Raw genomic sequence first — 22,814 nt, 5'->3', positions numbered from 1 at the left:
ATTAATAGGACTTTACAATAACTCCAGAAGCACTCTTCTACTTCACGAATACAAGCAGTGTCTTTTTATACACAGCAGCAACCTCTGAAGATGGATGACAGCTCTCAGTTTGATTGTCAATTTCGTGTTTATACTCTGTTTGACAGATAATATTTTCATGGTGATTTACTCTTCCTCATAATTAGATGTAGCAATTAGAATATCTTATATATTACGCTGGAATTTTCTTCCAATGATGCTGTAGCTGGATGGTCTCTCAGACACCTGTTCCACAGCAGAGCAAGCACGGGAGTTAACTCTCCACCACACCAATCTGTTTCTGTCTTCTTTTTTCCCCCCTTTGAATCATTTTAGTCTCCTGGTACTGGGGAACTTCCACTGTTTTCCCAGGATATTCTCTATCCCCAGTTGATGTTTGTTTGTCTTATCTTTACTGAAATTAGTTCCTTACAGTTCTGATGAGCTGGCTTGCTATCTTTTGCTGGGCAGCAGCATCCCTCCTCCTTTGTCTCAGAAAACAGATGCTCTGCCATGTCCCTTTGGTACCCCAAGGAATGCTTTTTCATTTCACCATCAATGCAGAAAAATGGTCAGAGATGGAAGAAACAGAGAGAGAACTGAGCACCTGACAACATTGGCAGCACTGCCCACAGCCGTGTATCCTCTTGTCCTTGGCCTCTTAAAAACAGCTTTCCCTGCTCACTCTCGCAAAGCACATACTGCAGTAAGGATGAGAATTCCCAGCCGGAGGTTGCCGCTGGGGCAGTATTCGGCATCAAGGTTGATATGGAGAAGAGAGGCACGGCTGTGTGTCTATTTTCCATGTACAGTTATTACACAAGTAAATTAACTGTAAACATACATCTCCATAATGAATGCTTGAGTGTCAAAATGCCCAGTTTGCATGGAAAAGGTTGTAGTATTTGCACATAGAAATTGGGTGCACAATTATGTAGTTTAAATGACTGAACGCACTGGTATGCTTACAGATTCTTGCAGTCAGTGTCTTCCAGCACAGGGACAGAACCACAGGGAAAGAAGTCCAAACACAGCCAGAGCAGTGGTTCTCAAAGTCTCATCTCCTTATCTCCAATACTATCAGAATTGCGCTGCCAGCATTTTAATGGGGTGCTCCCAGGAAAGGGTCCCGTATCTGGTGGCGAGCTGGTAGTTTCTAAAAGGCAGAGGGATATGAGTTTCAGGTTACTTCCCACCATCTGGACTGCAGAAATGCTGAGCTGAGCCTGGGCAAGGGCACAGGGCTGCAAAGCACCTCTGATGGGTAGCAGCTGGGCTGCACTGTCCCTTCTTCACCTGGTGCACAAGTGATACTCGCATCCTTGCTGGGCCAGCTGGGGAGCAGGAGAGCTGGCCCCACGGCGGGAGAGCAGCGTGCTGAGGGAGCAGCGTGCTGAGGAAGCAGCAACCTGCCCTGAAAGGCTGAAAGAAAGCCTGAGCAAGCAGCAGCGAATATAATGTTTCATTGGTGCAGCTGCAAAACAAGGCAACTTTTGTAGATTTTTGTCACTGTGTGGAGAGCTGGTTGAAAGCTTTAGGAGGTGAGCTGTGTTGCTCTTTGGCTATAACTCGACTTACTGGTTTCCTCTGGACAGGAAGATGTAGCACGTGCACACACGTGTGTGGATGTGCATTTTCTTCCCCACCAGCTTCCCTTGGCTAAAGGAGAACCCGGATACCCATTTTGAAGAGCCACAGTAGTTTTCAGTTTTTTGTTTTCACTTTCAAGTTCTTTGTAAGAAAAAGAGCCCATAAGCTTCATTTCAAAGGTGGAATCTGGAATACTTGCTCCTAGGTCTGGTGGCTGGCGTTGTTAAAGGGGAGGTCATACCAGCTGCTGCAGTGTCCTCCTGGCTCACAAGTGAGCAGGAGATTTGCCCCATCCCTGTGCTCACTGCCATTCCCCTCAGTTTTCTGCAATTATGCTGCAAATTCTGCATTTGTATGGTTAAAAACCTAAACGTTTAATTACATTAAAAAGCTTGTTTGATTTGATTAGCAGACTTATGAAAGCATCTGGAGAAAGTATCTTCCAACAGGGAAGCTGTTCTTGACAGGAGAACAGGATTAAACAGGCATTTAGAGAGTTAAACCCTGGTGTCTTTTGGATGAATAGCTGGAACCAAGACCTTAGACCAACCAGATCTGCTGTACAAAGCCACCTCAGCTGGTGCAAATGGGCTCCGATGGACTGGGAGCAAAATGAAGGACTTACAGGCTTGAGATTGAACTCGAGTAGGACTCTTCAGGAGGTGGCCAGAGAGGAATCAAAAACTTCTGGTTAGCCTTTGCCTGTGGCCCACGGGGCAGAGAGGGAGAGACAGAGAAAAATGAAACAGAATTACAGTCCCAATGCTGTGATTAATGTTGATTTTGAAAGGGGAACAGGGTTCTCTGAGTTGCCTGCCTAATCACAGGCTGTAACCTGCTTGGCAAGTCTTTTCCACTTTAGACTCTCCTGGCTGGCAGCCAGAAATATTACTTCTGGGACAGGTGACATTGTGTAGGTTTGACATACCTCTTCTGTTGTCTTTGTAATGCTGCCAGCATCCTGTGGTCATTTTCTGTCAATTGGGCTCTTGTTCCTTTGGGGGACTTATAGCTCAAATATTCTTTCTTTCTGTTGTGGGGGGAGAGGGAGGAAGAAGAAGGCAGAGCTTAGAAAACAAAATTAGATGCTTGACATAACAAAGGCTATACCAAATTCCCTAGGATTCACAGCAAGGAATTATGCTTCAGGTCAATTTTGATTTCTAGAAATCAACCTGTTGGTTAAATCCCAGATCAAAAGCGCTCCTTTAAAGACTTGCTCTGTGCCTCGACCATCGCCATAAAAAAAGCAATGTTGAGAGAGTGCGGTAGGTCTGGGTTTAAGCAGGGCTCACCGTGTGCTTAGGCTTTAAGAAAAAAAGCTGTTCCATGAACAGCTGATCTTATGAAGTCTAGTTTCCTGCAGGTTTGGCTTTCTGTCTCATCACCTCCGTAACCCCGTCTCCTCCATCTCTCTTGAGAAATCTCTTGCAGACAAGAAGGAAGGCAGCAAGCAGGTGTCTGTGGGTGCTGCTTGATCAGCTGCCTGCCCCATGGCATCTCAGCCAGCTCCTGGGATCTTTCCCTACTGCACAAACCAGGTGGGAACTAAATTGTCTCAAAGACTTCAATCCCTCTTCCAAATCTGGGTGAGAATGGCTAATGAATGAAGTGCTACTGGGGAGGAGCGGTGTTGCTGTGGAAAGACAGACTGAGATGGAGGTCTCTTTCCCAAGGAAACTGCTAAAAAATAATGCAGTTGTGCAAACGTGGCCAGAGTTTAGTAACTATTTGCAGTCCTTGTGTGTAGCACGGTGTGTGCAGCACGGAAAGTGCTGCTCCTCCTATTTGTGCTTGTGACTCTGCTGAGAACTCTCTGTGTCCCTTGGCGTGTCACTGAATGTCATGCCTCAGGTCCATTCCAGGTGAAAGGGAGAAAATGGAGCATGTTGCCTGATGGATGTCAGGCTCTTTGGGTTAACTCTGGCCACGTGGAGGGGACTGCGCAACGGGGCCTCAAACTTGGCTGAGGCCTTTGTGTTTCTGGAACACAAACAACAACTAACTTTCAGTTTATAATAATCTCAGTATGTATCTATTTACATAGCTGTTTAGTCCATAAAAGTTTCTCATGAAGGCTCTTTCCAAAGCACGTAGAGTACGTAAGGCTATTGCTGTGCTATTGCTGTCCATTTCTCCAGCTTCAGGGTTCCTTTCTGAAGCAAATTTAAGCACCTGAATCCAAGCTGACCAGCAGTCCTGACAGTATTTGGAGCTCTAAAAATGAGCACTAGGATTTTTGATACTGTTCCCATTTCTAACTGGCAACCAAGGGAAAGCTCTTGGTGTGGAGAGAATTAAAATGCATGGGTAAGTGATGGTCATGACTCGTGTTTTGCCAAGCAGAGGCAGGTCAAGCGATTTGGGTGGAAAACAAAACCCAGCTCTGATTGGCAACAGCCTCAGCACAGCGATCCCCACCTCCTCGTCTCCTCTGTCACTCTGGAACATGTCCTTGGAGCACCTCACGGCGCAGCATGGGGTCATGCCGGGTGGCCCGCCAGATCTTCAGGGAGAGGTGAGTGAATTACCAGCCTGCCTCCCCTGCGGGGGGATGAGAGGAGGTGGCCAAGGGGAGGGAAAAGTGAGCCTGGGGCTGCTCTGAGGCCACGGGGTGCTGCTTTAAACTACCCTCTCCGTGCCTCAGTTTCCTCTCGCTACGAAAACAGCGGCTCCCAGGCCCGTTGGTGGGGATGTGCGGCTGGGGAGCAGGGTGCCTGGGCTGAGTGCCTGGTGGGGACCAGATCGCAGGGGAAGCCGGGTGCCCCGGGCTGAGCTGGCCGTGCCAGCACGGGAGCTGCCCCGGCTGTGGGGACGGTGTCCCCCGGCCTCCCCAGCCCTGGGACCGTGCCCAGCGCCGAGGGCAGGGCAGAGCCCGGCGCAGGCAGAGCCCAGCCCGGCGCAGGCAGAGCCCGGTGCAGGCAGAGCCCAGCCCGGCGCAGGCAGAGCCCGGCGCAGGCAGAGCCCAGCCCGGCGCAGGCAGAGCCCGGTGCAGGCAGAGCCCAGCCCGGTGCAGGCAGAGCCCGGCGCAGGCAGAGCCCAGCCCGGTGCAGGCAGAGCCCGGTGCAGGCAGAGCCCGGTGCAGGCAGAGCCCAGCCCGGCGCAGGCAGAGCCCGGTGCAGGCAGAGCCCGGCGCAGGCAGAGCCCAGCCCGGTGCAGGCAGAGCCCGGTGCAGGCAGAGCCCAGCCCGGCGCAGGCAGAGCCCGGCGCAGGCAGAGCCCAGCCCGGTGCAGGCAGAGCCCGGTGCAGGCAGAGCCCAGCCCGGTGCAGGCAGAGCCCTGTGCAGGCAGAGCCCGGTGCAGGCAGAGCCCAGCCCGGTGCAGGCAGAGCCCGGTGCAGACAGAGCCCGGTGCAGGCAGAGCCCAGCCCGGTGCAGGCAGAGCCCGGTGCAGGCAGAGCCCAGCCCGGTGCAGGCAGAGCCCTGTGCAGGCAGAGCCCGGTGCAGGCAGAGCCCAGCCCGGTGCAGGCAGAGCCCGGTGCAGACAGAGCCCGGTGCAGGCAGAGCCCAGCCCGGTGCAGGCAGAGCCCGGTGCAGGCAGAGCCCAGCCCGGTGCAGGCAGAGCCCGGCGCAGGCAGAGCCCAGCCCGGCGCAGGCAGAGCCCGGTGCAGGCAGAGCCGGGCGCGGGCAGGGCGCGGCGGGAGCGGAGCTGTCCGCGGGCGCCGGTGCTGATCCGCGGTGGCAGCAGCCGCCGCGCTCCCGCGGGCGCGGAACCTGCGCTCTCCCCGCCGCCGTCCCGCGGAGCTGCCGCGGGAGCCCCGGCAAGTTTCTGGCGACGGAGAGCGGAGAGGGCTGCGCCGGGGGCGGGGGCTTCTGCGGAAAAGGTAAGGGGGTCGGGGAGTCGGGCCGCCCCGGGCATCCCCGGGAGGGACACGGTGCCCCCGAGCGTCCCCGACCCTGGGAGTGGGGAGGACACGGTCCCCGTGGGTGTCCCGGGGTGCAGGAGGGCAGGGAGCCCAGCCCGTCTAGCTGTGTCCCCGGGGCTGTGGGAGACACGCTTCCCCGGGGGGGTGAAGGAGCACAGCCCCGGGGTGGGCATGGGGGACCGGCAGTGCCAGCCCTGGCTATGAACTCTGCTCCCCGCCTGGGCGGCCGTGGGCACTGGTGCGTGTGTGCGAGTGACACAGCTCACTGAGAGCTTTAGGGTGTGCGTGTGCGTGGGGACGTACCCCCTCTCGAAGGGGTTTGCAAGAGTCCTGGGTGGCTAACGGGGAGGTGGAAAGCAGCCCTGGCACACAAAAACTCTGTAATCTCCAAAGGGATTTCGGCTAGGGGACTGAGGACTGCTTTTCCTTGCACTGCAGTCTGTCCTTCATGTAGTGAGCAGTCACTCAGCTATGCTCTTTTGCTCTTCTAGGACTTTTTAAGGCTTGCTTTATTTGCTAGGCAGGCAGCAGTGTCTAAGCTTCCCCTGTGCTAGGAATTTCAGAAATCGATTCACGCTATTTACTTTTGAAAGAGACTGGAGGTCAGCGGAGTTTTGAGGCTCATCAGGTTTCCTTCTGCTGCCCAAGAAAGGCTCTGGCTTTGTCGCACGTTGGCTGAAGAAAAGCAGCTGTCCAAGTCTGGAGAGGAAAAGGGCAAAACCAACAATCACACAAAATAAAAAGTATGGTTTTTCAGGTAGACAGAATGCATGTGATCAGGCCAGTCCAGCCATGCCAGTGTCCTCACAGGTGCCAGATGTGGACGTGGGATGTAGGTTTAGATTTGATTCTTCCTGCGGACACAAGAATAGGGTCTGGGAGGCAGAATACGAGGGTTTCCTGGTAATGTACCTGTGGCAGCAGCTGCTTGGAAAACTTCATCTCATTTTGAAGTCTGATTAAATTGAGGGGAAAGGAGCTTTCACAGTCTGTCTCTTCTCAGAACAGAGTCTGAGCAATGGAGCTTAAATCAAATTGAACAGCAGCTTTGTATTGCCCAAAGACTACGTGGCCAAGCAGTTTGATTTCAAAGGGCTGCGTTGTGCTGGCTGGATAGCCCCTGATGAGACATTCTCATCTGAAGTCCCTCCCAGAGGAGTTACAGATTTAGCCTTGATTGAGCATAGTCACGTTTTTGAAATGTTTTTGAGTTGGAAGAAAACTCCAGCAGCTGTTTCTGTCAGAAATGAGTGTGAATGTGTTTAGTACCTGCACTGAGGCTTCTGCAGCTTGTGACTCTCCACTAAACGTGACAGCAGAGGGGGAGGGTTGTGCAAGCTTCCCCCTCTGTTGCACACTCACCTGAGGGAGCAGCTCTGAGAGAGGAAGGCTTTTGTGCAGGTTTCCAGCAGGCAAGCAGAACCAGAACAGGTTTGTGAATTGTCAGGGAAGCAGGTTACTCACTGTCTTGTTTCCACAAGGGTAAAGACCATGTAAGCACCTCTTGGGGCCAGGTGTGAAGAGGTCCCAACATCCCTCTCGCAGAGGAGCTCAGACAAGTGCACCACCTTCTAATTCATCTGGGGGGGGAAGGCTTTCCAAGCCCCCAGTGAAAGCAGCAGGGGAAAGTCTGAGATTTTTGCAGTAGTTTTTGTACTGATCCTAGCTTCACTTGCCTGTACACTGCACATAGGTACAATAAGTTTACAGGATCTAGTTTATGATTTACTTTCAGACACAAAAATGATAGCTGTCCATATTTCTATAAAACTGATTTATTGTCCATGTGTCAATGACATCAGCTTATCTATCAGTGCAAGAGATGCTTTTTTATAATTTTCTGTATTGCAATGAGAGACGTGTGCTTTACAAATAGCTCAAGCACAACCATAAAAATAAGGCCTAGTCCAAGTAATATGTCAGAAATAGAAGTTCCTCTCCCCTGGATTATTGTTACTTTTTGCCAGCTTGATCTCACAGGACACTTGTAGCTCCCCTGATGTATTGCAGGATGGAGACCTGCCAGGGATCTGAAGGAAATAAAGTCCTGCAAGCTTTGCCAGTTCTCTCTTTCCTTTGCTGCGTGTGTGCCTGCACGCTGAGGAGCAGGAACAATTCCTTCCAGACTGTTTATGCTGGGCCTTGCCCTGTCTCGTCATCATGCAGCTGTGTGACCACAGTCCCTCCTTTTTCCCAGGCTCCATGTTCTTAATACACGTATGCTTTGCTAAAGCATCTCAGAGAGGTGGTGTGCATGTGCTGTGTTCAGCATGTCTGCTTCCAAGGGCTCTTGAGGAAGAATGAAATGTGGCCTAGGGGAGAACTATGCATTATGAGAATTTCAGGAATGATTTGCTCAGCCCTAAATGAAGGTTGTTTCCAATTAAGTTAATGAAGGACGTCATTCTCATGGCCAGAGTCACTCAGTCTGGTACAGGGAGGTATAAATCACCCCTCCCCGTACATGGACACTCTTCACCCTCCAAAAAGCACAGGAGAGTAAGGAAGATTATTTTCACTGGGCTGTGAAGCATTTAGGATCCAAGGTGCTCTGTGGAGGAGATGAACCCAGCAGCCCCCTTTCACCACTGGCACTATGTCCTCCTGCCCACCCATCATACAAGGGGGGGCTGCCAGTCTCCAGCACCTCAACATCCTCCTCTCCTCCTGGATTCACTCTCCTCTGCACCAACTTTACTTCCAGGGTGAGTGACTCCCAGTCTCATTCCCCAATGCCACTCTGCAGCCTGGGACATCACTCCAGCACTCTGACCCCTTGGCTGGGTCTCACCTAGCTTGCACCGTCACAGGGCTCTCATCACCAGAAACTCCCTTCCTTGCAGTCGGTTGTGTATAGGGGTAGTCAGAGCAACAAGCAATGCTGAAGGCACTTGTATGGACAAGTGCTGTTACTCAGTGTCCCAGACAGAGCTATAACTGCCCGACAGCGCGTGCATTTAACCCAAAGGCATAGGCTCATGTCTTAGTTCATGCATCCAAAATGTGTCTGTGGAAGCTCTGCCCATTTTTGACATGTTTGTGGTTAAGGTGAAAGAGTCACTTTCTCAAGAAATTCTGAAGAGAAACTTAGAAGCTGATGAATATGTAGCAAACCCTCTTCCTTCCTTCCTTTTCCACATCCACAGTGTCATACTGTGGGTCTAATAACTTGGTGGTTTTCTAATAAATTTAACCTTAGCATCAATTAAAATGCTTTGGCACACAAGGAAGGGAGAGGTGGGCTCCTAAGAACATTCATCATAGAAAGCACATTGAGATTGGATTTTCGTTAGCTGTGAAATTAAATACTCTGAAGCAGCTTTTTCACCCTGACAATTATGAATATGCATCAGAGTGATGTTCTCACCCTGCCCTGCCTGCTACTGCATGTGCTGGTGAGGAGGAAAGCCCATTTCCTCACAAACCTTTTAGAGGGTGACCTGGAAAAGGGAGAAGATGGGCTCCAACGTTTTCTGCTTCCTTGTGATAGAAAAATCTCATCAGAGAACTTTTTTGCAATGTCCCATCAGTTCTGCCTGCTCCCTTCAGTTAAAGCCTTAGATCCCCTAGTTGTCTGTCTTGCAGCTGTCTGTCTTCCACTAAAGCCCAGATTTGCCACTGCTGCTTTTTCCCAAGATAAAGTGACTCACAAGATTTTAACAAAAACCTGAACATAAGCCCCATTTATTTTGCTGTTCTTTATGAGTCACTGCATAGTATGGCGAGGATTTGAGGCTAGGGGCAAGATTTGCACAGGGCAGGTGAAGAAAGGGTGGGAAACGTTTCCCTTTTTCCTGCTAGGGATTTCCAGCACTTGTGTCCAGCAAGCCAGGATTGTCAGTGAAAATCTCAAGGGAGAACCTAAGTCTCCACTGGACAGTCAATAAAGGGAGAGATTCAGCTTGAACCCTGGGTGTGAAAGCGCTTGGAATGCTTGCAAGGTGCTCACATCGCAGTTAGCCAGAAACACCCTTTTATTGAAATAATTGGTCTTGTAAAGGGAGAAAGCAGTCATCTCCCACCCCTGGAGCTGCTGTGCTTCCCTCCTAAATGATTTTGTAGTTTCTCTGCCATCAAGCCATTTGTACTTGATGCCCAGATCCTGGCTTGCACTGGGGCGTACTCTCGCAGGAGCGCAGCAGCTGGGCTGGTTTCTGCAGGCTGCCCTTGCAGAGGGAGCACACCGAAGTCACAGGGCCTGGGGCTACCCAGCTCCCAGAACAGGTAACGAGAGTTTTGCTATTGCTTTAATATCTGCTGAAAGATGGGGCCAGCACAGACCGGAGTGAGGAGGGACAGCTTAAAGCTGTCTGATGTCACCTCTGTGCTGGTCCCTCTGTCTGGGATTCATGGACTCTGCTCAGGATTTCTGTCAATTCGATTCCCTAAGCTCCCAGGGAGCAAACGGGAAAGGCCACCCTGGCTGGACACCGGCACGTCCCAGTGTCTCGGCCGGGCAGGCAGGGAGGAGCTTCCTGGAGCTGCAGGTGCCATCAGTCGTGCTGAGGACACAGGGAGGGGACAGTCACCTTCAATGTAAACCTGTAAGTGAAAGCCTGTGAGGAGGTGACGAGCTGAGAAAACTGAGTTACTCTGCGATGCTTTTAGTGTGGTGCAAGTGCAGAAAGATCAGACAGTGACTTGCTTCCCTGGGTATCCAGTGCAGGCTGAGGACTGGCGTGCAGCTTCCCAAGTTAATATTAGCTGGGATAGTTTTCTGCCTAACCCCTTTTCCCTCTTAAGCAGAGCTCAGGGTGGATCTTGGCCCATTGCTGCTCAGACTCCAACCTTGCGTGCCCTAGTAATTATGTTGTGTAGACATCTATGGGGACAGCCAGGGAGTTTGCCCTCTGCCCAGAGCAGCTAGAAAGCCCAAGCGAGTAGATGGAGGTTATGGTGACTTCTCGTGAGCAGCATCTGCTGCTGTGGGGCCACACTGACAGCACTTGGTCCTCCACACTGAGACCAGGGAAGATGAGTAGGGAGAGGATAATAAGGGTTTAAAGCAAGCACCTTGTGAATTATGTTTGCTAAGAAAAGCAAATTGATGCAGCTGAACTATATCATGCAAATGAGGACATTCAAATGTGTTCGAGTGGTCCAAGGCTACCCTGGTACCAAAGCAGAACTGAGATAAACATCCACCGGCCAGGAGAGCATAAGGAAAAGCGGGTCAAGGGAGCGTGCACCTGCAAAGTGTGTGCTGGGCTGGCAAGGAGTCCTCCAAGTCAGGTTGCTGCTCTGACAGCAATACTATATTGGTTAAAGTAGGAAGCCTCTAGGATGCAAATGTTAATGTTTTCCTTACATATTTTACCAGGCAATTATTAAGAGAGACTGAATTTTTAAGACTGAACATCAAAACTGCATGTACATAAATACAAATAATGATGTATGAGAAGTTGCCATACTGTACTTGTATGTACTGGTAACAAGACAGGGGACATTTGATATGTTCAAGTAGCAAATTAGCTGTGTGCCTGTCAGCCTGCCTGGGCAATCCACTGCTTGGCACTTTTTCCCATAGGTGCTTGCATATCAAACCCTAAGGGCTAGCAGCCTCTTCCAAGCTGGCAGATAATAGCCGGGGTTTAGTTTATTGGTAAAGCACATGCTGTTGTTAGATGTGCCTTGTTTTGCACAACAAAGGATTGGAAAACTCCCATGTGTGGTGGTCATTTCTCTGAAGTGAAAGTTTGTACTAGGAAACCCGAACAGAAGTGGGTAGACCTCCTGGCTGTTCATGTTTGCCTTCACGATGTCCATGCAGTGCCACAGAGCAGACTTTCCAGACCCGGGCAGGAGGATGTGGCATTTCAGAACAGTATGGTACCTCTTTCTCAATGCCAAAACCCAATAAATGAGTTGAGGAAGGAGGCAAGTGTGCTGCACTTCAGCAACCATTAGCTGAGCTTCCTGAGAGGCTCTGTCAGTTTAGCAGGATGATGTAAATGGAGCTTAATTTAAAATCACATTTGCATCAAGCTGTCAAACCAGTAACCTGGGCAAAACATGTCTCAAGGATGTGGGAGTATGCCAGCAGCACAAGGGCTTTGGCCATGTCTACTAGAACAAGCAAGCCAAAACCTGGCTTGCTGTTGCTCCTTCTGTCTTCAGTGCATGACACCCCTCTCTCTGCAGCACACACTTGTCGGGACTCTTTTGCACAGACCAGTTCTTTTGCTTTCCACCGTCTCTGTTCATAAGGGGAGCAGGAACCATCCAGAGAGGCCAGACGGTCAACAGAGTGAATTGAGAACCATGGATGACCATTGCAGCTCCCATTAACTAAATTAACCAGCATCCTGCCTGGTCTGCAGAGGCAACTTCATCCTACTCATGGTATGTAGGCACCAACCATAAAAATATTTGATTGCTTAACATCAGATGCTTGAGATAAGTTCACTGAAATGTAGCAAGTGGGACTAGATGAGCTGTAAACATCCCATGGATTGTGTGCCCACCTAACCCAAGAAAGCCATGAAGTAGGCCAGGGGAACCATGGTCGATCAATATTCATCTGTATGCGCCAGTAACACAGAGAATGAAAAACTACTGGCAGGATTTCTTGGCAGTTTAACACCAGTTAGTGTCTTAAAATACATTTACACTCAAAGCTAATTTACATGGTACTTCAAGTAATTAGCTCCATCTGTCTGAATGCAGCCTTGGATGTGAGGTGCGCATTTTCACCCGGGTAAGATAACAAGGGTAGTCGCTTTGTTTGTGAAGTCCATGTCAGCAAAACTCATGGAAAGAGGCTCCGTCTCCCATGGCTCTTGGCCCATGCGGTAGCTCCCAAGCTGCCTCACGGCAGTTAGAGGTCACGCAGGGATCTGTGCTGGGGATATTATTGTTATTCACCTCCTCCCCATAAGGTCAAATCTATTCCCTGTTCCAGCTCGCAGCATGGCCCTATGAGGACTAGGCTATGGGGCAGGAATAAGCAGCCTGTTGCCACTTGTGCGGGTTAAACCATGCCCAGGGTGGCCCCAGCTGCCTTCTCCTCCCCAGCCCCTGCTCCGCGGCAGGGCACTGTTTTCAGTTCTCCCACCGCGTGCAGGTAGGGACCTTGGGGAAGGAGGCAGGAATATTGCATGCATTAAGCATCCCAGCAAGCAAGCTAACAGCTATCGAAACATATAATTAAACCATTATTTTCTCTCGCCCCCTCTCTCTTTTTTTTTTTTTCTTCACCTGAACAAAATATTTTTCCATTTATTTGTTATCAGTGAAGGGAGTGAATATACTGAAACACGTCTGCTGTTCTGCTCTACTACCCCCTATTAACTTCCTAAGCACTTGGGAACCTTTGGCTCAGCTGCATGAAATACCAGGGAAACTAATTAGGCTGATAAAACTCAATGATTGAGTCAGACACCGTGTGAAAGGGAATGACTTTTTACTACTATTTTTTTGTTGTTGTTAATACACGTGTTCACCCTCAAGTTCTTCACTGCCTGCACTACTGGCAGCACAGATCACATTTAGTTACAGCAGAAGAAGGAGAGTCCCAGCCAGGAGCAGTGATGATTGCGGTGACAATTCCTTTCTGTCCCCAGCTGTGGGGTCTCCTGGGCTGGGGTTTGATGACCAGCTTGTTGCAAGTCCCCTTGTCTGCATGGGCCTTTCTCAGCACACACAGTGCATGTCTCACGGTAGAGGCAATTAATATGCCACCGGGATGGCACATCAACAGGTCTTGGCTGCATCGCAAAGAGAGTTTGGGCCAAGCCTCTCTGCTGATGTGGACGCAGGGACTGGTGGAGGCACGCGAAGGATGGGACAAACCTGGAGGAGGTGGGGGACTTTGCAAAACACGAAGCCTCCAGCTCTGAGCTGCCAATCCCCATGTCCAAACGCACAGTGCCCGCTGCAGTCAGCACATGGCCGAGACTTGCAAAGAAAATTTAGATCCAAAGGCTAATGCTAATCAGTAAAATCTGTAATTGAAGAAATGGTAATTAAGTGAGATTACCAGCCTGATCCTATTATCGGCCCCCTGCCCAGCTGGTTAGGTCAGTGCTGCGTGCAGCCTTAATGAAGCCGCCTCCCGCAGCGAGGTACATGCTATGGCTTGGTTGTAGCACCGTGCCAGGAGCGTGTCGCAGAGCTGTCCTCCCCGGGAACGGAGGAAACTGAGCACTCCTTCATTAGCCAAAATTCGCTCTCACTTGTATTTGTATTTTGCTTTGCAGATGGGAAATGTGTCCAACGCCTTGGTGTTCATCTCCACCTTATCGGAGAGAGAAGACCTGATTTTTGGCACACTTTATTTAGTCTTTGGTAAGGAAAGACAGCCTGTTATACCTCTCTCCCTGCTGTGGGCAGCCCAGGTGCCTGCCTTCGAGAGACATTCAGGACTTTTGCAGTCACTGATGCTTCCAGAAACGTTCAGTCATTAGCAGAATAATCAAACTGGCCCTTCCCACATTAGCCCTCCCCATGTTACTCAAAAGGATGATCTGGCCAAAGCTTGGTGACTGCATTCCCCTCTCAGGGGAAGTGCAAGTACCAGTTATGTTTTTAAATATTTGGAAAGTTGAAGAACAACCTTTGAGAAATGTGCTGTAACTCCTACTGCAGCTACCCGATGTGAGACAGGTAGGGACTCTCGGTTAGCGTTGCCAGCTTCAGGACTATTGAAGGTGATTTGGACCTCCAGCTGGTCCTTGCTTTTGGCAGAAGAAGCTGGTGAATGTCCTGTGATTTGGAGTTAGGAGCACTGAGCAAGTTGTCTCCCAAACGCTAGAAGAGTTTTTCATGCCTGTGAGGATGGGGAACCCAAGGCATGCTCACACCACTGGGACTGCCAGCAGCCCTACAGGCACCTACAGCTCCTAGGAGTTAGTAAAGCTAATAAAATGTACTTAGCACAGATGTGAGACTAGCTCTGTGGGAAAAACGCCTCATGAGGCTGGGAAGAAGGACAAACATCTCATTAGTCTACCCTCCAGTAACTCCAAAGCCTCCAAAGCTCTGGATTTGGCCAAGTCCTGCATGGGAATCCTGTTCCTGAGGGGAACTTTAGTATTAGCCATTCAGCGGCTTTCCAAGCTGGTTCTTACCACGGTATTTAATTTACAGCCTAATCCATTAGGGAGAAATTCTTGTCCTACCCAACCTGCCCCAAGAGCAGCAGAGATTCCCCTTCTGAGGACACCAAAACCTCTTTTCAATGAAAGCACGCTTATAATTAAAAAAAGAGATAAAGCCCTTGTTATAAAATTTTAATCACCACTGTTGTTTTAAATACACTAATAGCAAACAAAGAGCCTTCGTTTGCTTAGTCTGGATTTTCCTTGATCTTCATAATGCCTTTCTTCTTGTTTATTTTGTTACCATGATATTGGACAACACAGACTTAGGAGTGACATTGCCAGGAAGAAATTAAAAAGGCGAAGGGGTGCAGCTCCTTGGCTTCACATCAGAAGAGCAATCGCACAAAGCTCCCGTTATTTATCTAGCTGGAAGGAAGTGCCCCCCTTGCTCCTTCCAGCTGGAAGAAGTGACTCTGGCCAGATCCTGCACCCGGGGCCCATTGCAGTCTCATCCCATCACTGCCGTCCTACCAAAGCCTCTGTAGGATCTCAGGAAGGGGAAGGGATCAAATTCAATGTCCAGCATCTCCAGATGTGCTCACAGAGCTCTGCAGGTCCCATGGGCTCCCCTGCTCAGCCCGCTCTGGGGAGGGAAGCCTGGAGCCCTTTCCACCCTCTGTAGACATCTCCGGTGTTGGCTTCCAAACATCTCAAGATGATCCTGGCTCCTTTCCCAGCTCTGTTACATACAGCACCATTCCTCTGCCTTCTCCACAGGCATTGTGTCCCTCTCTGGGAACTCGCTGCTCCTGCTGGTGGCCTATCGTAAGAGGTCAATGCTGAAGCCTGCCGAGTTCTTCATCGTCAACCTGGCCATCAGTGACCTGAGTATGACGGTGACGCTCTTTCCCTTGGCCACCTCATCCTTCTTTGCACACAGGTACTTTGTGGAAGCGGCTCTGCGCTGGCCAATGGCCCCGGGTGCAGTTTGCAAACCTTGTCTTGAAATGGGGAGATCCCTGACGGGGTGCAGAGGGACCCAAGGAGTCAGTCTGGTGGCCCTTCACAGACATCGGCCCCACAGCAGGGTGCTTTGCTGTTCCCTGTCCCTCCGGTTTATCACACAGATGTGCTGTAAAAGGGGTTTGCTGGTGGGTTTCCGAGCTGGCGTGGATCAGGGCAGCTGCTGTACCTGTGGCTCTGTCTGTGCCTGTCTCTGGGATGCTCAGAGAACAAATCTGGGGCAAGATCATGCCCATGTTTTCTTGGGCAATCACGCACTGCTATCCACGCAGCCCATTGCAGTCACCCCACGCACGGTCAGCTTTGCTTCCAGTGTGGGACCAGCAGCTGAGGCCCCACCACCAGGAGAGCAGCTGGGAAATACCCAGCCTTCCTCCAGAGCAGGGACTTCAGAGACAATTCCTGTCCAGCCGCATGGCAGGGGCTGTCAGCCAGCTGCCCTGGGCAGAGGGGAAGGGCTGGGTTTACCCGCAGGCTTTCCCTTGCAGGTGGCTGTTCAACGAGGCGGTGTGCACCCTCTACGCCTTCTGCGGGGTCTTGTTTGGGCTGTGCAGCCTCACCAGCCTGACGGTGCTCAGCACGGTTTGCTGCCTGAAGGTCTGTTACCCAGCATATGGTAGGTGCTGGGATGTGTTATCTGATCTATACTTACACCCTTCTCTATTAACATAACTCTTTTTCTTCCTTCTCTTATGGGTCAGATACACCTCTTCTAGGAAAGCTTTGCCCAAGGGCGACCTATTCCCAGTTAATACACTGGTGCAGCAGACTCTGAAGGCTTTTATTACTTGTGTATTCACCCCCCTCTACCCGTGTGGGGCTATGGAGCCCCAGCACCCTGTGCCCATGCCCTGTGCTTGCATCTCAGCTATCCTCTGCTTCACTCCAGGGCTCAGGAGCATCATCCCAGAAAGTATCAAGGGGGTTGTGGAAAAGTCCCAGCTGCTGTATAGCAGGTCACAGGGTTTCAAACGTCCATACACAGACTTGAGCTTAGGCCAGACCAGACTCTGCATCTGGGAAGCCACAAGCTCTGGCAGTGCAAGGAAGAGCCGCTTTCCCTTGTCCCTGGTGGGAGAGCCATAGGCCAAATGTATTTAATTGACTGAATTAATTAATACAGGAGGGTTGGGTGTGCAGTGTTATAGCTCACTTTCGTAGCTTTATTTTCACCTGGACTTCCTCTGTAGAGCTAACATGAGTGCAGCTCTACAGCTATATGCAGCTATAAGCTTGGGCATTCAGCGCAAAAAGCACCTGAGAGAAGTGGGGGGATCCAGGAACGTCCCCTACACATTTACAGCTCCTCCTATTTGAAGTTGCTTCTTAATTTCCTCAGCTCAGCTGCTAACCCTCCATCTAGCATGTATGTTCAGAATATACATCGGATTAAAGACCAAAAATAGAAATAAAATGGGAAATCAAAGATCTTAGTTTGATTTGCAGGCCAGCACCCCAGGGTGCATCCTCACCCCCTCTCCCATGGCTCGCTGCCTCTCTGCCCCCAGCCTGCGGCTGCTGCCAACCACCAACACGCTTTGTCCCCAGCAGCTGACGGTGCCTCGAGGACGATGCTGGAGCAGAGTCACCTTGGTTATGCGCCAGCACAACAACTCAGGAGATCGCTAAAAAGGTGGAAGGAAAGATAAAGATAAAAGTTGGCTCTTAAAAGGCAGCCCAGGTACCAGTGGCTTTTCCCTGAGCAGGTTCTGCTCTCTAGATGAGCCAGCACTTGGCAGCCTGGCACGTTGAGCTTATCTCCCCATGACGCCCTGGCCCATTTTCTATGAGGAAATGGCTAATCTCAATGTGCTTTTAATTGCTTGGTTTCAAAGAAAAATGTTACTCCTATGTATGGCAGAAGATTTAGCACTTTATACCGAGCTCTTAGAAGATCAGGGAGTTTTAGATTTGATGGGGGATGGGACAAAAAGGAAAAAAACCCACCTTCCTCAGTGCTTTAGTCTGCCGGAGAGCAAAAGGTCCTTCAAATGACAGTGTCTGTGATGGCTTTGAGCAGTCCTGGAGCCAGCTCTCCCTGCCCCGTGCTCAGGCTGCTGCAGCCAGGCAGCCCCCTTCCCTCCCACCCGTGGGGCCGTGGGTGCAGCAGTATCCCTGTGGGGCCGTGGGTGCTGTGTCCCCCGCCAAGCCACCAGCAGCCGCATGATGTCCCAGCAATTCCTCCCTAAGCCAAGACAGGCTGCACTGCTGATCCTGCCACTTGCTGCCTAGATTGGGGCAAACCCTTACATTTCTCTTGGCGCCTTGCTCTGGCCGCCCACCCGAGGGTACAAGAGGATGCCCGTGTGTCCCAGGGCCTGGGGGTGAGTGCTGGCACAGCTCTGCCCACTCCATGGCTGCAGTGCTGCCATGCTGTGTGCAGCAGCTCCTGTCCTGCCCGGGTGGCCCCAGCCGTGTCCCAGGGTGGCTGGCTTCGTCCCCGGTGCCTGGACGTGCGGGCAGCTCAGGGTCACAGCCCCTCTCTCCGCCGCCCCTCGCCCGTGGGAAACCATCCTCACGCCGATCCCTCTGCCACAGGCAACAAGTTCTCGCCCTGCCACGCCGGAGTGCTGCTGCTGTGCGTCTGGGCGTACGCCCTGATGTTTGCCACGGCCCCCTTGGCCGAGTGGGGCAGCTACGGCCCCGAGCCCTATGGGACAGCTTGCTGCATCACGTGGAAAGCCTCGAGCAGGGAGGCCAGGCTCTACATCCTCGCCCTCTTCATCTTCTGCTACCTTCTCCCCTGCCTCCTCATCCTCGTCTCCTACTCGCTGATCCTCTGGACGGTGCGGGTGTCCCGGAGAGCCGTCAGGCAGCACACGTCCCCCCAGCGCAGAGCCCGCAGCGTGCACGGCCTCATCGTGAAGGTAGGGGAGGGCTCGGGGTGCTGCGGGGTGCCCACTGCCCACAGGCGAATGTGGCAGGACCCCTTCTGCCAGGGTGTCTGTCGCTCCTGATGAATTCTCCAGGTGTTTGTATCAGTGTGGGTAATAACACTTTTCTCCACGTTTAAAGCCATCAGGTGGAGGAGTTTTCATTTTAAATTACATTGGAAAAGATCTTAAAAGGAGCTTGCATGAGTCATTGCTCCCCAGACTACAAGCTAATACTATAATTTACCAAGGATATGTCAAAAAAAAAAAAAAGTGGATAACCTTTAAAAAAAACCCAAACACCAAAGAAAGCAGCTTGCAAGCCTGGCCTTGAAGGAAACCTTCATGTCTACTTAGAGGAGGGGGGTCTGAGCATGGCCTGTCCAGAGCCTCTCGGTCAGTCTGCACGCTGGCACACAGATTGCTGGAGGGATTTTGAGTGCTGCCAAAATGCTGCTGGAGTCTGACGCTGGCCTGGTCCCAGCCGGGTCGCTGGGTGCTTCGTACCCATCTGTCGCAGCGGGCTGAGGCAATTGCTGAGTTTCCCAGGTGGGATGGGGTGTGAGTCACCTGAAGCGAGTGCAGGTTTACGTGCCCACGCTGGGATGTGCCGAGTTGCTACCCTGATGTCTGACACCCCGATGATCCAGTGTGACAGGTCCAGAAGGCTGAGCACCTTTCCCTGGGGATGTGACCGACTGCTCAGTGTCCCGTTGCACGTGGCTGAGTTTTAGGGGGGGGTCAGCATCCCGCGTGTGCCGCAGGAGGCTCACGGCACCGCCGTCTCCATCTCCTTCTCTTCCAGCTGAGCATTGCCGTGTGCCTGGGGTTTCTGGCTGCCTGGACCCCTTACGCCGTCATTGCCCTGTGGGCAGTCCTTGGCGACGCCAGCCAGGTGCCGGCACTGGCCTTTGTGCTGTCAGCCGTCTTTGCCAAGTCCTCGACGCTCTACAACCCCCTGGTGTACCTGCTCTTCAAGCCCAACTTCCAGAAGTTCCTCTCCAAGGACGTGATGCTCCTCCAGGCCATCCGCACCCTCCTCTGCTGCGGGTGCCCGAGTGCCGCGCTCCAGCCCTTCCCATCCCCGGGCTTCAGTGGCCACCCTGGGGCTTGCAGAAACTGCAACGACACTTTTGAGTGTTTCAGTAACTACCCCAAGTGCTACAAACTCCCCCAGGTGCCTGGCAGCTCGCCCCAGCACGGTCCCCTGGCTATCCTGGCTGATGGAGCTGCTTGCCAGCCGGGGCTGAAGAGGACGGTGCAGATGATGGTGCTTGTCACACGGAAAAGGTCAGACCTGGGTGCTGTGAACGTGGCAGGGGAAGCCCTGCCGTCAGATATCATGAAAGACCTTCTCTGAGCACAACCGTGCCCGGCTGTGTCCCACCAGCGCACTGGAAGACAAACCCAAACGCAGCATCTCTCTCACCTACATATCCGATGGGTCCCCAGCACGTTCTGTAGATGAAGTGACACGAAAATTTAAGACCAACCTTGCCTCCTTCTCTGGCTTGGCTCTTGCAACTCTGAGCCTAGTCTTTGCACTTGCGAAAAAAAAAAAGACCCCCAGTGCCTGAAATCTGCCCAGGGTGCAAATCCAGGGTGCAGTTTCTCCTGTGGCTTGCTCTCTGGGCCCTTGGCCTTTGTTTTTCCATCCTGGTGCTCTGATGACCAAGTAGGAACTTGGTTGTCTTAAGAAACTGTGCCTGGCAGGGAGGGCTGGGGATCAGGAGGCCCTGAGAGGGATCCTGCCTCCAGCGCCAGCCCCTACAGCCCCCGCTGACCGTGTCCTGTCCTGTTGGGGAGCGGGACCGTGCCGCTCAGCTACCTCACTTGGGATTATGAAGCATCTTTATATACCTCTCAAGAGACTACTCTCTGTGCAGGCTGGGTTACCCCACTCCCTCGATTTGAGTGCAAACCCACCACCGCCTATCGATCAAAATGGGAGCTTGTCTTTAGAGTAAGGATTTGGGGTTAAAATAATCCCGGTGTGAGTAATAGCAGTCCCAGGTCGTGCTCTCCAGGCAGAGAATGGCAAATCTGTGGCCGAGCACCACCCTGGAGCCGGGGCTGCGGCTGCAGGGTGTCTCCCGGCGGCTGGGACGCGGGGGCAGCTCTCGCCACCCGCACCGCTGCGCAGGGGAGCAGCTGCCTGGGCAACTGCATCCCGCGGGCTTGTCGTCGGCGTTTGGAGAGATCAGCGCGGGCAGTTCGGCCAGGGGAAGAGCCTGGGATGAAAAGGACCAAGAAGCTGTGGAAGGGCCCAACGCAAAGCCATCAATAGAAAAGTCCCCACGTTGTCCGCCGTGGCGGGCGCGGGGCAGGCTCGCAGACATCTCCCTCCAGTAGCGTGCTGGCAGCCCCCTGGGGAAGCTCGCCTGGGGCTGAGCTCGGGGGGTCCCCGTCCCACCCCCAGCACCGAGCTGCTCGTGTGCCCAGCCTCAGGCACGGCGGGAGCTGGTTTTCCTTTGCGGGGTCTGAATAACGCAGCCAGGGTGCTGAGAGAGGCTGGTTATACCCCCCAAAATTTAAAGAGGCATTCAAGGTGATGATAAGAGTCAGTAACAGAGGTGGGAAACGTGCTGCCCTCCGGCACCCAGCCAGCCAGTTACTCACACGAGCGCTTTACCTTGTCACTGGTTAACGAACAAAGCCACGCCACAACCCGTTGCCAGAGCTGCGGAGTTAAACCGTGGATGTGCTAAATGGGAATAGTGAACCGTTTTCTTCACCAAGTGCTGGGAAACAGCCTCTGCCCCGATGCTCTTGCTGGCTGTGCCCTGCCTGGAAGCCGACCCCGAGCTCTCCCTCCTCCTCTCCGCTCTCCAGATACAGATATTGCTATTTTTAGCAGTCGCTCCCAGAACCAGGATGTATCGCTGCCTTTTCTTAGCACAGATGCAGCAGCCTCCTCTCTCCCGAGGACACACAGCGCTTCACGAAAGATCCGCTAGCTGCAGGGGCGTGCAGAAATCCAGAGGGGTGGGTGTGCTGCCCGGGGGGCGCGCGGCAGATGCCCACCACCAGTCATTTCAGCTACAAGCTTGGTACCGCTGAACCTAGGCATTAAAAATAGGGAGGTTTTTGGCCTCCATGTTGTGGCCCAATTCCAGTTCAGGTGGCAGCGGGGCCGGTGTGAGCTCTGTGGCAGGGAAAGTGGTTGCCGCATGCAGAGGCACCCAGCGAAGCAGCGAAGGGTGCTGGGGCGCGGGTGGTCCTGCCCTTGCTTTCCCTGCGTGTGCCATCATTACCGGCTGCTGCTGCACGGCTCTAATTAGCGCACGACAGCATGGCAGTCGTGGCACTTGCTTTTGTCCCTTGGTCATTTCCACTTAGCCACTTTAACTAGCAGTTTCCCTGTGACAGGAGAGGGCCTGTGACAAGAGAGGGTCGTCGGTAAATCTGGGGTGCACTTGCATCTTCCCGCGATGGTTTTGCCCACGTGTGATACCTGTAGGCGCAGAGGGTTGGGGCAGGGCAGGGTTTATGCACAAGAGCTAAGTAATAACTGAAAGGCCACGCAGGGAGCGACACTCCTGCCTTCGCTTTCGACTCCTGCTATGCAAAAAACCCCCACCCAACCCAAATATGTGCAATATTTGCAAACGCTGCAAACAAAGAAAGAAAAATCAGGGCAAACGGTGAAGAGAGAGGACAAAGTTTCCAACGTGGGTGCAGGTTTCTGGGAGGGCCAGTCACTGCCCAGCCGGGGGCACGGCTGCTCCCCCCCCTCGGGGTGCTGCTCCCCGTGCCCCGTCCCAGGCACCCTGGCACATGAGGGAATCACAGGCACTCGGTGTCTCTGCTGACTAGTCATCGTGTTCCAGAAATTGTACATTTTTAAAGTAAATCGACTCATGCAAAACTGGCGTTCGACTTTTGGTTCAGTTACGTGTTAGCGGCCGCGCTCTGGGATAAATGGAAATATCGCTGCTGTGCGTGGCCGGGGCGAGAGCGTGGGCTAAGGCTTAGTGCTGCGGGGGAGCGATTACAGAGACGGGGCACAGCCCATCGGCCGGGACTCGGGGCAAGCAAACCTCTCCTTCCCCAGCAGCTGAGCCTTCCTCCTGCCGGGGTGAAGCAGCGATGGTATGGCTGGTGTGACAGGGCCCTGCCGCAGCGCTCCGTGCTGGGGTACCTGGGTCGGCAGGGTGGGCTGCACCTTTGAGCTGCTCCCTCGGCCAAGCCCAGGCTGTACCTGCTGCCCATCGCCACCCTGGGAGGAGAGGAGCCTCCAGGAAGGTGACCAAGGGCTGATTTCCCACCAGAGGACATGAACACGAAAGGCTGCTACCATCTCGTGGGGGGTCTCAGGGCATGGCCGCCCTGGGACACGCGGAGGGGCCAAGGACATGACCTTGAGCAGGCTGGTGCTTTGGGCTGTGACGGGCTCAGGGACGCA

The 22,814-nt window shown here is 52.6% G+C and overlaps 1 protein-coding gene across 2 annotated transcripts; it reads left to right on the top strand.

Moving 5' to 3' along the window:
• The first annotated feature begins 2,673 nt into the window (after positions 1-2,673).
• On the top strand, positions 2,674-22,091 carry LOC142028735 (opsin-5-like). Of its 2 annotated transcripts, none has more exons than XM_075022571.1 (8): positions 2,674-3,149; positions 3,955-4,126; positions 11,680-11,814; positions 13,671-13,758; positions 15,291-15,453; positions 16,025-16,152; positions 18,075-18,403; positions 19,215-22,091. In XM_075022571.1, exons 3-8 carry the CDS (start codon positions 11,812-11,814, stop codon positions 19,767-19,769), a joined length of 1,266 nt encoding a protein of 421 aa, XP_074878672.1. In that variant the 5' UTR covers positions 2,674-3,149; positions 3,955-4,126; positions 11,680-11,811; the 3' UTR covers positions 19,770-22,091. The 2 variants fall into 2 exon arrangements, with proteins under 2 accessions (XP_074878672.1, XP_074878671.1); XM_075022570.1 differs by having other exon boundaries at positions 11,614-11,814.
• Positions 22,092-22,814: the final 723 nt, after the last annotated feature.

This window comes from Buteo buteo, chromosome 2 (assembly GCF_964188355.1).
Source record: "Buteo buteo chromosome 2, bButBut1.hap1.1, whole genome shotgun sequence".
Taxonomy (NCBI): domain Eukaryota; kingdom Metazoa; phylum Chordata; class Aves; order Accipitriformes; family Accipitridae; genus Buteo; species Buteo buteo.
The sequence above is the reverse complement of the archived record's forward strand: the minus strand, read 5'-3'. Positions and strand labels throughout refer to the sequence as shown.

Bases quoted from the DNA above. Each gene is read 5' to 3' on its own strand.
- LOC142028735 (XM_075022571.1), top strand. The intron at 13,759-15,290 runs GTAAGGAAAGAC...CCTTCTCCACAG, and splicing joins CACACTTTATTTAGTCTTTG to GCATTGTGTCCCTCTCTGGG. The intron at 18,404-19,214 runs GTAGGGGAGGGC...CTTCTCTTCCAG, and splicing joins TGCACGGCCTCATCGTGAAG to CTGAGCATTGCCGTGTGCCT.